A 14,703-nucleotide genomic window follows, 5' to 3' on the forward strand; every position below is an offset into this window, starting at 1 on the left:
TGTCCCTCTCTACTCTTTCTATGTCCTTCATGATCTTGTAAGTCTCTATCATATCTCCTCTTAATCTTCTCTTTTCCAGGGAAAAGAGTCCCAATTTTTCCAATCTCTCAGCGTATGAAAGGCTTTCCATCCCCTTAATCAGTCGTGTCGCTCTCCTCTGAACTCTCTCGAGTAACGCCATATCCTTCTTAAGGTACGGTGACCAATACTGGACGCAGTACTCAAGATGTGGACACACCATTGCCCGATACAGCGGCAGGATAACTTCTTTCGTTCTGGTTGTAATACCCTTCTTGATTATACCTAGCATTCTATTCGCTCTCTTAGCGGCAGCTGCGCACTGTGCCGTCGGCTTCATTGTCATGTCCACCATCACCCCCAAGTCCCTTTCTTGGGTACTCTCAGTCAATAACATCCCTCCCATCGTATATTATACCTCGGGTTTTTGCTTCCCACATGCAATACTTTACACTTCTCAACATTGAATTTCATCTGCCATCTCTCTGCCCATTTCCCTAGTTTGTCCAGGTCTCTTTGCAATTCTTTGCAGTCCTCCTTTGTTCGAGCTCCACTAAATAGTTTGGTGTCGTCTGCAAATTTTATTATCTCACACTTCGTCCCTGTTTCTAGATCATTTATGAATATGTTAAAGAGCAGCGGCCCGAGCACCGAGCCCTGCGGAACACCACTTGTGACCTTTCTCCAGTCTGAGTAGTGGCCCTTCACCCCTACCCTCTGTTTCCTACCTTCTAACCAGTTTCTGATCCATCTATGCACGTCTCCGTCCACGCCATGGTTCCTCAGTTTCCGGAGTAGACGTTCATGAGGCACCTTGTCAAAGGCTTTCTGGAAATCTAGGTATATGATGTCTATAGGGTCTCCTCTGTCCATCTGTTTGTTAATTCCTTCGAAGAAGTGCAATAAGTTAGTCAGGCACGATCTCCCCCTGCAGAAACCATGTTGGCTGGTTATCAGAAGTTTGTTTCTTTCAAAATGTTCATCGATGTTTTCTTTTATCAGTGCTTCCGCCATTTTCCCTGGAACTGAGGTCAGACTCACCGGTCTGTAGTTTCCCGGGTCACCTCTTGATCCCTTTTTAAAGATGGGCGTAACGTTGGCTATCTTCCAATCCTCCGGAATCACACCTGTTTTCAGAGATAGGTTGCAAATTTGCTGCAGTAGTTCCGCTATTTCCTCCTTTAGTTCCTTCAGAACCCTTGGATGGATTCCATCTGGACCCGGCGATTTGTCAGTTTTTAGTTTTTCTATCTGCCTGCGCACATCATCAAGGCTCACTTCCATAGATGTTAACTTTTGTGCTTGATTTCCATTGAAGATTTGTTCAAGTTCCAGTATGTTGGTTGTGTCTTCGCTTGTAAATACAGACAAAAAGAACATGTTAAGTCTTTCTGTGACCTCTTTCTCTTCCTTCACTGCTCCCTTCCGGTCTCCGTTGTCCAGCGGTCCCACCTCCTCCCTAGCCGGCTGTTTCCCTTTAATATATCTAAAGAACGGCTTGAAATTTCGTGCTTCCCTGGCTAGCCTCTCTTCATACTCTCTTTTGGCTTTTCGAACCACACGGTGACATTCTTTTTGATACTTCCTGTGTCATTCCAGTTCCCCTCAGTTTTGTCCTTTTTCCATTTTCTGAATGAATTTTTCTTATTGCCTTTCGCATCCTTTACTATTTTAGTTATCCACGCCGGGTCTTTTGTTCGACTCTTGTTGCACCCTTTTCTGAATCTGGGTATATACAGATTTTGCGCCTCGCTCACCGTGTCCTTGAAAAAGTCCAGGCATGTTCTACCATCTGCCATTTTTTGGAAGTGCTCCTAAGTTTCTTCTTTACCATTCCTCTCATTGCGTCGTAGTTTCCCTTCCTGAAGTTAAAAGTTGTCGCTATGGTTCTCTTTCCTTTCAGTATTCCTACTTCGACCTTGAACTTGATCATATTATGATCGCTGTTTCCCAACGGTCCCACTACTTCCACTTCCTTTGCAGGTCCCCTTAGCCCATTTAGGATTAGATCCAGAGTGGCATTTCCTCTTGTCGGTTCTCTAACAAGCTGTTCCATGAAGCAATCTTGTACAGCTTCCAGAAAGTCTGCCTCCCTAGCGCATCTTGAGCTTCCAAGACTCCAGTCTATCCCAGGGTAGTTGAAGTTTCCCATAATAACTGTGTTACCGCTTTTGCATTCTTGCTTCATCTCGGCTTCCATTTCTTCATCGATATCTCCGGTTTGTCCGGGTGGACGATAGTATAGACCTATCTTTATTTCAGGCCCTTTCCTTCCTGGTATTTTAACCCATAGTGATTCTAGCTTGTTGGCCGTCTCTGCTGTGTCCATTCTTGTCGATTGTATGCTTTCTTTTATGTATAGTGCTATTCCACCGCCTTTCTTTCCTAATCTGTCTTGGCGATAGAGTTTGTACCCCGGCAGTGCTGTATCCCATCTGCTTTCTTCATTCCACCATATTTCAGAGATTCCATTGATGTCTATGTTCTCTGCAATGGCCATGGCTTCTAATTCTCCCATTTTGTTTCTTAGGCTCCTTGCATTAGTATATATGCAATTTAGCTCCTGGAATTTTGTTGCCTTCATTTCCTTTCCCTGTGCTTCGGTCTTTATATTCTTCTCTTTGGCTACGATCTTTCTAATCTCCTCTCCTTTGTTAGTCGACTCCTGTAATTTGTCCCTTGTTTCATCCCAGCCTTTTTACACCTTAGTATCTTCACGAGATACCTTTTTCCGAATCATCGACGCTTGGTCGACTGTCGGCTTTCCCCTTCTTCTTAGTTTAAAGCCTGTTCTATTCCTCCTTGCTAGAAGTCTAGTTCCCGCCGTGCTCAGGTGCAGTCCATCTCTCCTGTAGAGCTTGACCCACAATAATTCAGGAAGAAATATCACTGATAATTTAGGAGCCACACTAGCTCGTAAAGGAATCTCTTCACAGATATTGAGGGCTATGTATGTTAATGCACACAGCTTGGGCAATAAAATTCTAGCATTAGAGACTGAGATAACAAACGCCGATCTTGACGTGATAGCGATATCTGAAACCTGGTTCACGGAATCGCATGGGTGGGATATGGTTATACCAGGGTACAACCTACTTCGTTGCGACCGAGAGGGTAAATTGGGAGGAGGAGTAGCGCTATACACTAAGGAAAGCATCAAAACCACCAGAATCACAGATGTTAGATACGCCGGGGAATCCCTCTGGGTGAACCTGGCCAGAGGGAATGAAAAATGCCTATACCTTGGGGTGATATATAGACCTCCCAGGCAACAGGAGGACAAAGACATGGAATTAATCGAGGACATAGAGAACATCACACTGCGCGGGGACACAGTAATGCTAGGAGACTTCAACATGCCAGATGCAGATTGGAACACACTCTCCGCGACTACGGGTAGCAGCAAAAGAATATTAACCTCCATAAAGGGTGCACGTCTCAAGCAATTGGTATTGGAGCCCACCAGGGACCAGGCGTTACTAGACCTAGTTCTCACCAACGGAGATAGCGTCACGGAAGTCTCAGTAGGAGACACACTGGCCTCCAGCGACCATAATATGGTATGGCTCAACCTCAAGAAAGGTTTCCCTAAGACAAACACAGCAACAAGGGTTCTCAACTTTAGAGGCACAGACTTCAACCGCATGGGAGATTTTGTCCATCAGGAGCTACATAAACAAGCAATATCTGACAATGTGGAGGATATGTGGTCGTCTCTGAAGTCCATCCTACACGAAGCAAAAGACCGATACATAAAGAGAGTAAGTAAACGCAGGAGAAACAAAAGACCCCAATGGTTCAGTAAAGAAATTTCAGACCTAGTTAAACAGAAAAAAGACGCATTTATCACCTACAAACATTTAGGCAGAGATGGGGCGAAAGAGGACTATCTAGACAGATCTAAAGCTGTCAATACAGCAGTCAGAAAAGCCAAACTCCGAATGGAGGAAGAGCTAGCATGGAAAATTAAGAAAGGGGATAAATCTTTCTTCAGCTATATTAGTGACAGGATGGGATAGTACGCCTGAAGCAATCGGACGGTAACTTTGCGGAATCAGATTCTGAGAAGGCAGAACTACTAAACAAATACTTCTGTTCAGTGTTCACCCGCGAAGCGCCGGGAGCTGGTCCACAGCTGCAGATGGGAGATAACCAGAAAGACCCGTTTCAAGATTTTGAATTTACGCTCAGTAGCGTCTATGACGAACTATCAAGACTCAAGGTAAACAAAGCCATGGGACCGGATAACCTACACCCCAGAATGCTCAGGGAGTTAAGGGAAGTCCTGGCAGAACCATTATCTGTTCTTTTCAATCTTTCCCTAAGCACAGGAAGGGTCCCCTTGGACTGGAAAACCGCCAACATAATCCCACTCCACAAAAAGGGCTGCAGGACAGAGACAGCAAACTACAGACCAGTGAGTCTCACGTCTTTAGTGTGTAAACTCATGGAAACACTGATCAAACAGAATCTTGACACAATCCTAGACGAAGAAAAACTGCGTGATCCACACCAACACGGGTTCACCCAGGGCAGATCCTGCCAATCTAATCTGATTATCTTTTTTGACTGGGTTACTAGACAACTGAACGCCGGAGAGTCACTGGACGTGGTATATTTGGACTTCAGTAAAGCATTTGATAGCGTCCCTCATCGAAGATTACTGAACAAGCTGAAATCGATAGGATTAGGAGACACTCTAACTACATGGGTTGGGGATTTGGCTGAGCGGTAGACTTCAGAAGGTGGTGGTGAATGGTACCCCATCCGAAGCATCGGACGTGATCAGTGGAGTGCCGCAGGGCTCGGTCCTGGGCCCGATTCTATTTAACTTATTCATAAGAGATATGACGCAAGGACTTAGAGGAAGGGTATCACTGTTCGCCGACGACGCCAAACTTTGCAACATAGTAGGCAAAAGCTTATTACCAGATAACATGACACACGACCTACTGTTGCTGGAACAATGGTCAACTACTTGGCAGCTAGGCTTCAATGCTAAAAAATGCAAGATAATGCATCTGGGTAAGAGAAACCCGCGTAGAACTTATGTACTAAATGGTGAGACCTTGGTTAGGACCACGGCGGAACGCGACCTAGGGGTGATCATTAGTGAGGACATGAAGGTTGCCAATCAAGTGGAGAAGGCTTCCTCCAGGGCAAGACAAATGACGGGGTGTATCCGCAGAGGTTTCGTCAGCAGGAGACCTGAAGTTATGATGCCGTTGTACAGAGCCATGGTGAGGCCTCACTTGGAGTACTGTGTTCAGTTTTGGAGACCACACTACCGAAAGGACGTGCTGAGGATCGAGTCGGTTCAGCGAACGGCCACCAGGATGGTCTTGGGGCTCAAGGATCTCACGTATGAAGAAAGATTAAAAAAATTGCGGCTGTACTCACTTGAGGAAAGAAGAGAACGGGGAGATATGATTGAAACATATAAGTACATCACGGGACACATCGAGTCAGAAGATGATATCTTCTGGCTCATGGGACCCTTGACCACCAGAGGGCATCCGCTGAAAATCAGGGGAGGGAAGTTTCATGGCGACTCCAGGAAGTACTTCTTCACCGAAAGAGTAGTGGATCATTGGAACAGACTCCCACTCCAGGTGATAAAGGCCAGCAGCGTGACGGATTTTAAGAGAAAATGGGATACTCACGTGGGATCTTTAAGGGAGTAAATTCAGGGGAGGGGATACTTGAAATGGGCAGACTTGGTGGGCTATAGCCCTTTTCTGCTGCTTTTTTTCTATGTTTCTATGTTTCTAGTTCAGGATTTTTACATATGATTCAAACATTGTATAGCTCCCCTGTTGCTAGAGTGTATATTAATAATAATTCTCAGAGCGTTTTAGTCTGCAGAGGGGGGTTAGACAAGATTGTCCCTTATCTCCTTTGCTTTTTGATATTGTATTAGAACCCTTGTTGTTAGCTATTCAGCAAACGAAGGAGATACAGATATTCCTTATTCAGATCGGGAATATAAGGTTTCTGCTTATGCAGACAATATACTACTTCATTTGAGAAATCCGGAAACAACCATTCCAAGCTTACTAGAATTGATAGAGAAATTTGGAAAATTTTCAGAGTACAAGATATATTGGAGTAAATCAGAAGTTCTTCCACTCAATGTACATTGTACAAAAGATCTGTTTGATTAATTCCCCTTTTTATGGCAGGACGATGGAATAAAATATTTAGGTATTTGGATAAAAAAATACGCTGGAAGATACAATGAAAGTGAATGAAAAATTTTTATTACAGAAGGTAACAGAAATATGTGAGCAATGGAATCCTTTACATTTTTCCTGGTGGGGAAGAGTACAAACTATTAAAGTGATGATTTTGCCTTTGGTTTGTTATCAAATGGGTATGTTGCCGGTTTTTTTCAAGGGTCCTTTTATAAAAAATTAAATAGTGTTCTTACAAAATTTGTTTGGCTGGGTAAAACTCCTAGAGTTGCTTTAGTATCTCTACAAAAGCCGATTGCAGAGGGAGGGGTAAATTTTCCCAATTTTTATAGGTATCATCAATCCTATATTATGCGCCAGGGTATGTATTGGGTCCTCCCAGAGCTCATTGAGAATATCCCAGATTGGTTATGGTTGGAATGGCGCCTCATGTTCCCTCTGCGATTATGCTATGTTCTCAGTATCAAAATGCCTAGGTTGTATAAAGAAAATAGAATATTAGTAGATACATGGAAAACATTAAGATATGAAAGTAATTTAACACCTATTCCAATTCACAAATCAAATTATATGGCTAAACTCTAAGATTCAAATTGGCGGATTTAAAGTCATCTGGAAGTATTGGATGATTGCAGGAATATGTGTATTAGAAGATGTTATTTCTAATGGTAAGCTGCCTGATTTTTCACAGTTACAATATAAATATGGCCTCAATAAATCACAAAGTTTTAGATGGATGCAACTGAAGCAGGCCATTCAGGTGGGGTTCCCTGAGTGGAAAAATCTTAATCAATATAGTTTGGAGTTCTTATGCTTTTAGGTGGACTTCCTGGGACACCAGGCCGCCCAGTGGTATAAATTGATAGCTGGATTTATTAAGAAGAAACCAAAGACTGGTCTGAGGGATATTTGGAGCATTGAGATTAAGCATCAAATGGCCACGAATTTGGACTTGGAGGATGAGATGCACAGTGTCTGCATCTATGAGACAAACTTGTTTTTTTTTTTTGTTGCATAGAGCATTATGGACCCCAGTTCGGTTACAAAAGTTGGATAGCTCTAAGTCTAATAGATGTTGGCATTGTCATCTTGAAGCAGGGACTTTAGACTATTTATTATTCCATTGCCCATTTATTATGGCTTTTTGGAAATCAATTTGGGGCCAAATTAATTGTTTATTAGAAAACCCGGTGGCATTGACTATATTGTTTGGCATTGATACTATATTATTTGGCATGCCAATGAAGGCAAAGAGTCAGATATCTTTGAACAATATTAAGCTTTTGCTTATAATGACAGGGGTTGCCATACAACAAATTACTTGTGTAACTGGAAGAACTGGAGTAGACTGAATTATAATTTTTGGTGGAACTCATTGTGTCATATACATAAAATGGAAAGAGTAATAGCTACACAGCAGGGGTATTTAAGGAAATTTCAAGATGTGTGGAAGCCGTTAACAAAATATTGTAATGAATAGATGCCATTTTTTTCCCCTTAAATTTATAAGTTCAATATTCAGGGGGGGATAATTTTTAGGATATCATATAAAAATATTTGTTAAGAAAGGGTGGGAAGGGAGGAAGATAAGGTTAGATGATTTGTATTATTGCTGAATATTAAGTGATATATTTAATGTTAAAATGTTTTAACTTACTGTCACACTTATTGTAAGTTTGAAAATGAATAAAGATTTAAAAAAAAAAAAAATCAGAAGCTTGCTGCTCCATGATTAGAGCGCAATGGAGTTCCGAAGAGAAGTTTTAATTGCTGAGGTGGAGCAATGTGGTAGATGATTTGAAGAAGGTTAAGAAGGAGGATACAGAGTTTGCGCAATAGGTAAAAAGTGAAGATAGAAAGGGAGCACGTGATCCTGAGACAAGATTCTGCCTTGCATGGTCAGGGAGAGCAACGGGATCAACAGGCCACAGAGGAGGACACCAAGGGAGACCCATCAGAGCACAGGGCGTAAAGGTGATCTGAAAATGACAAAGGGCTCAAAGGAGGCCTTTGCATGAGACAACAAAAGTGACAACAGTCATATGCGGGACTACAACACCCAGAATGCACTGCTCCCACATTACCGCAGCAGCTCAAACCAAACTCCCTATCTTTCCACCTAAATTCACTTCCCCCCTCCCATCGTTCTCTGTTTCTATGGATAACACTTTCCTCTTCCCTGTCTTGTCAGCTCACAACCTCGGGGTGATCTTTGACTCCTCTTTCTCCTTCTCTGCTCAGATCCAACAAACCGCTCTAACCAAGCACATTACAAAAATTCTTATCCACACTCTCACACCTGTCACTTAGACTACTGCAATTTACCGTACTTCTCTCAGGTCTTCCACTCAACCGTCTCTCACCCCTTCAATCTGCACAACTCATATTCTGCAAGTACCACACTCACATTATCCATCTCCAAGTCATTTCGTTGGCTCCCCATCCATTTTCGAATACAGTTCAAACTCCTTTCACTGACTTACAAGTGCATTCACTGTAGCCCCCCCAATATCTCTCCTCACTTATCTCCCCCTTCGTTCCCCCCCCCCCCGTGAACTCCGTTCATTTGGTAAGTCCCTCTTATCTATACCCTTCTCCTCCACCGCTAACTCCAGACTCTGTCCCTTCTATCTTGCCACTCCATATGCCTGGAACAGACTGCCCGAGTCATTATGTTGGGCTCCTTCTCTAGCAGTATTTAAATTCAAGCTAAAAGCCCATTTTTTTGGAAGCTGCTTTCAACTCTTAACCCCCTCCCTCACTGCTGTCAGATACCTTTACCCATTGCACCAATTCCTCCTACCAGAAACTCCCCAACCCTGAGATGTCCTGTTTGTCTGTCCAAATTAGATTGTAAGCTCTTCTGAGAAGGGATCGTCTACTGAATGTTTAACATACAATGCTGCAAATACTTTTTAGCGCTCTAGAAATGATAGTAGTAGCACTGAAAATCCTGAGAGCAGTATTACATACATTATTTAGATCACAGGTGTCAAAGTCGGTCCTTGAGGGCCACAATCCAGCTGGATTTTCAGCATTTCCCCAATGAATATGCATGAGATCTATTAGCATACAATGAAAGCAGTGCATGCAATAGATCTCATGCATATTCATTGGGGAAATCCTGAAAACCCATCTGGATTGCGGCCCTTGAGGACCGACTTTGATGCCCCTGATTTAGATTTACGATGTGAAGAATGGATAGAAAGCCTGAACACTCTACTGGAGGCAGAACACACAAGTATTGCACAAGGAAATAGTTTGAATATTATTACATAGGCATGTACTTGTTAGCATACTGCCCATGTGGATCTTGGATAGCGTTCACAGTTTCCTTCTATTACAGTCCTCAAGGGCCGCAATCCAGTCTGGTTTTCAGGATTTCCCCAATGAATTTGCATAAGATCTATTTGCATGCACTGCTTCCACTGTATGCAAATAGATCTCATACATATTCATTATCTATGCTATTAAAGATAGAAAAAGCTATTAACACAATTTCAATTTCACTTTATCACTCAATATAATAATCCAAAACAATACTCCCACTCATTCACTCTCATTCATACTACAAAACCCTTCTAGTGACCATAAAAACTTCAAGCACAATGATATAATTGTCCATCTTGAACTCCAAAGGATAATCCACCAATCTGTCAAAGTTCTTCTTTTAGCATTCAAAGGTGAAATTATCCAATAATAACCATACTGATAATCACAAACGTTCAGCTGATAGATGTTTCACTACTATTAGTCATTAGGGAAATCCTGAAAACCCAACCTGGCGAGGGCCGAGGTTGGACAATCCTGTTCTCTTACTATGAGGCAGAACTGAGACTTAGTATCACCGACTATAATGTATGTCACGTTGATTGTTACAACAGCTTGGACGTTACTTTTCAAGAGTGGTGTATCATACGAACATAAAGTTGTCCTACTGGGACAGACTGAAGGTCCATCTAACCCAGTATCCCAGTCTCCTGCTTCCAACAGTGGCCAATCTAGGTCACAAGTATGTGGCAGAATCTCAAAGAGCAGCAACAACCCATGTTACGGATCCCCATGTCTGTCCTAAGGTAGAGCCCGAAAGTGGAGATAGTGGAGATGGGTAGGTGGGAATGGTTCCTGCCAGAAAATTTCAAGATGATTAGGCAGGGGCAAAGGAGAAAGTGGGTCAAATGATGCCGTTTGATTGCAGCAGAAGGTGTTTACTTTATAACCTATGGGCAACCCTGCTGAAATGCTTCTCCCAAACCTACCCCCATGTTGCATTCAGGCCTTTCATGTTTGACAGAAGCATTCTAGATTGAAACTATAGAGCAGGGGGTCTCAAATCCAGTTCCCGAGGTCCACAGCCTAGCCTGGTTTCCCATAGGGTTACCAGACGTCCAAATTTCCCTGGACATATGTCCTCCATGTCTTGGGGTCCGGATGGTTTTTCAAAACCCGGCACTTTGTCAAAATCAGCAGGGGGCGAGGCTGGGGGGTAGGTCTATGGGGGTCCAGATTTTACTAACCCTAGTTTCCCAGATTTCCGCAATGACTATGTAGGCGATCTATTTGCAGGCAATGGAAGCAGTGATAACACTGGGGTCTGGAATGGCCCTGTTACGACCGAACCCTTTACACAATTCTTTATTAACAACATCACCAGAAACTAGGCCATAGCCTTGACAAAGTAGCTCTGTACAAACAGGACTAGATCCCTGGCAGCTAGAGCCTAAGGGTAGGCAGGGACCTCCATGGCCCAAACCTCTTGCAGAGCCCCAATTCCAATTCTCTAAGCTCACTTCCCACCTCTGAGGAACAGGAAGAGACCTGGGATCCAGGGGCGGCCATTTAAATCCTTCACTGAAGACCCCGCCCCCTTCCTCTAGCTTTAGTTAATAAATATCGTAACTCATCTCTTCCCTGAATATACTTTTGTCCCAGTTTGTTTACAGTATTGGGTCTTTCCCCTGTCTGGCTTTTTTTAAAATCTTGTACCCATTGGTTTTAATTTTATTAATTGCCTTGATTTGACTACAATTGTTAAGAAATGTGGTGTATCAAATAAACTATAAGTGTAGCTAATCCCGTCTAACCTTCCCGCTACCCCCCCCCACCTCCTCTCCTTGCTTATTAACTTCCCTAATTAGTGCACCTGAACCTTTCGGAAGACCCTTAACCAAAAGGTCTTGGTGGGCAACCAACATGGGTCATCCCGCCTCCTGTTAAGGTCGTCCATCAAGATTAGCCCTCAGGCTCCAGAATGCAAATAGATCTCCTACATGTTCATTGTGGAAATCCAGAAAACTGGGTTGAGTTGTGGACCTCGAGGCCTGGATTTGAGGACCCCTGTCATAGAGAATTTGTACATGTGAATCCTGCCTTTCTTACATGCATATACAGCAGCAGCCATCTTTTTTATTTTTTTTTAATTCTTTATTCATTTTCAGACTTACAATAAGTGTGACAATTTTTCCAAACAAATTAACAATAAATATATCACTTAATAAGCATCAATGGTACAAATAATATGCTCTTATCTCCTACCCTTCCCACCCTTTCCTATCATATAATCAAATACAATATGTAATAATGTACAATATGTAATAATAAAATTACCCCTCCCCCCCTCACAACTGAACTTGTAAATTTAAGGGAACCAATGTCATCTAATCAGTACAATACTTTGTTAATGGCTCCCACACATCTTGAAATTTCCTGAAACATCCCCGCTGTATTTGTTTCATAGGGAAGTCAGACTACACCTCCATGTATATGAAGGAGCTTCTTTGGCTTGGCCTAGGTCTGTTGGTAACCCCCATCGCACAGGATCAGCATACCTTAATCTCTTCATGGCCAGCAGTATGATAACTACTTACAGTGAAGAGCGAGAAGAAGGTTACCACGAGGGACCAGTTCAACAATATATTTGCACTCCCAAACTCACACTTGCTGTGCCAAAGCAGATTCCAGATATCCCACTCTACCTGCTGTTCCAGCTGTTTCTGGATCCTTCTGCTCTCAGCCTGAGATTTTGCTAGCGTTGCCCTCACAACCTTTAGCTGCTCCTGCAGCAGAAAAGTCTCCCGTTCGGCCAGCATCTTCACCTTCAGACTCGCCTTCTTGCTCCTAATAGCCTCCTGTTGATGCCAAACAACAAAAGCCAGAAATGTCTTGGATCGTCTAATGGCCTGTCGGAGCAGTACCGAGTCCACTTGAGGTGGAGTCTTTAGAGGTTAATTTTCAAACATCGGAATATCAAAGTCCTTTATTATATTTCCCTATCTGACCCAGTGGGCTCAATCTCTATCTAGTGTACCTGGGGCAATGGGGGGATTAAGTGACTTGCCCAGGGTCACAAGGATCAGCGAGTGTTGAGGTTGAAGCTCAAACCCCTGTGCCACACACTCCCACTTGTCATGAGCGTTAAATTAGCCCGCTGACATGCTGACCTAAACTTCAAATGAGGGTGAAGTCCAGAAAGTCTGGGTAAGTGGATTGTTTGAAAGCTGACCACCCTTGCTGTATGTACAAATACACTTTGGTGGTTCTTGGACTTAGTAGGACTCTCAGCTGCTGCCCTAGGCAACAGCCTAGTTGTTTTAGGCACAATTAAGGAATAGTAGGTAAGTTGCATTTTCAAAAACGCACATGTTATTGACCAGTTAAATGTAGCCTGGGCAAATAACAGACACAAAGTTCACAGGCTAACTGAACATACCGGAGGGTGATTTTCTTTCTTTTTTTAATCTTTATTGAGTTTCTAAAGCTAACAAAAATGCAATACAATATCTATACAAATAATAGTAATCACACATGTACTTATAATCAATCAGAATCTATACAACATTAAAAACCCCCACCCAACCAACATTTTCATAAGGGAATAGAAAAGAAATACCCCCCTCCCGCCCTCCCTCCCCCTGGGTGTGTGTGTATTATACCAACAGAAATAAAGGAAAAAACAACTGTAATGAATCCATAAAAGATGTCAATGGGCCCCAAATTAACTTGAATCTCTTAGTATGACCCAGCATATCCGCATTCATCTTTTTATATCTATAACTTAAACATAAATTTGCCCACCAAAAAGTAAAGTTAAGGCGATCCCAGAGGGTGATTTTCAAAGGGAAGGTAAGGGTGCAGCAAACAGGGAGAGGCTAATGGTTTTCTGGTTTCAAGGTAGGAATCCTTGCTCATCTAGGCAGGGGAGAACCGCCTCTCTTGCAGCCTGACCGTATTTCTACCCCAATGGGTGGTAAAAGAATGTGCTGACCTCCTCTGTGTTTCTCAGCTGGGCTCGGAGCTGGCCCTCTTTGATGGTCTCCTTCCAGCGGCCCAGAGCTTTCATCTTACACAGCAGCTCTTCCAGGTGGACATTCTCCTTCTGCACAGCCTGCAATTCCTCCTGCCAGCCAGAAGGGATGAGTTACTCAGAGAGACATGGATGACAGAAGAGAGAAAAAGGGACGGTCCAAATACTTGAAAAAGAAAGATCTAGAACAAGGGGGTAGAATACATGGCTCCAAGGGGCAATGTCAGCAAGTAGTTTTTTTGTGAAAAGGTGATGGACGCGTAGGAAGCTCTTCTGGGTAGAGGCTACAGCAGCAATGAGGCCACAAGAAATGACAAAGGATCTGTGGTTACGCTTTAACTGGGTGGGGGCGGGGGGGGGGGGGAGAGCTGGGTGGGTCAGTATTAGAAGAGTGCAACCAGGGCATTTTCCCACAGGACAAGAGGCCCCAAATAGTAGGGTTACCAGATGTCTGGATTTCCCCAGCCATGGCCTTCTATTGAGGACATGTCCAGAGGTCTGGATGGCTTTTCAAAAACTGGCAATTTGTCCAGGTTTTGAAATGCTGTGTTAGGCAGAGAGGAAATCCGCGCACTTCCTCCCTGCCTGACAAAAGCTAGGCCGCGGGGGGGCGGGGGGGGGCAGGTCTAGGGTGGGCTTGGGGTGGGATTAGGGTAGGGATGGGAGGAACTAGGTGGGCCTGGAGGCGGGGCTAGGAGGGTCTTGATTTTCCAAAAGGCAACCCTACCAAATATGGCTACCAGATGTCTGGATTTACCTGGGCAGCTGCTCTTTTAGAGGAGTGTCTGGGTGTTCAGATAGTTTGTGAAAACCCAGCACTTTGTCCAGGTTTAAGATGGCCCCGACTGTGCCAGAGCTTGGAGCCGAGTCTGGAGGGCCTCCAAGCATGTGCGGATGTGACATGTTGACATCACATACATGAGCATATGACATTATTGCAACACGTTTGCGCATGCTCAGAGGCCTTCCAGATGCAGCCCTGAGCTCTGGGAAGAGGAGGAGATGAGGCTGTGTGTGGGCTGGGCAGGGCAGGGACAGAATAGAGCGGGGCCTGGGTCCTCTTTTTTTCCCCCCCCCCAGCTCAAGCTTCCTGAAATCTGATAGAGACACAACTTACTACTGGGGTTTGGATAGGGTTACCGTATGTTTTCCGGGAAACCCTGGACACGACCCCACCCCTGCCCAGCT

The 14,703-nt window shown here is 43.7% G+C and overlaps 1 protein-coding gene across 2 annotated transcripts in view; it reads right to left on the reverse strand.

Annotated features, from left to right (window-relative positions):
- The window catches only part of LOC117357639, a 269,485-nt gene that overhangs the window by 42,120 nt on the left and 212,662 nt on the right, over nucleotides 1-14,703 (reverse strand). For both annotated transcript variants that reach the window (XM_033938503.1, XM_033938504.1), the window contains exons 42-43: nucleotides 13,477-13,608; nucleotides 12,188-12,340 (exon numbers count right to left, since the gene is read on the reverse strand). In XM_033938503.1, the coding sequence (XP_033794394.1) occupies nucleotides 12,188-12,340; nucleotides 13,477-13,608 (285 nt within the window). The remainder of the gene's footprint in view (nucleotides 1-12,187; nucleotides 12,341-13,476; nucleotides 13,609-14,703) is intronic.

The sequence above is a fragment of the Geotrypetes seraphini genome, chromosome 3, assembly GCF_902459505.1.
Source record: "Geotrypetes seraphini chromosome 3, aGeoSer1.1, whole genome shotgun sequence".
Classification (NCBI taxonomy): domain Eukaryota; kingdom Metazoa; phylum Chordata; class Amphibia; order Gymnophiona; family Dermophiidae; genus Geotrypetes; species Geotrypetes seraphini.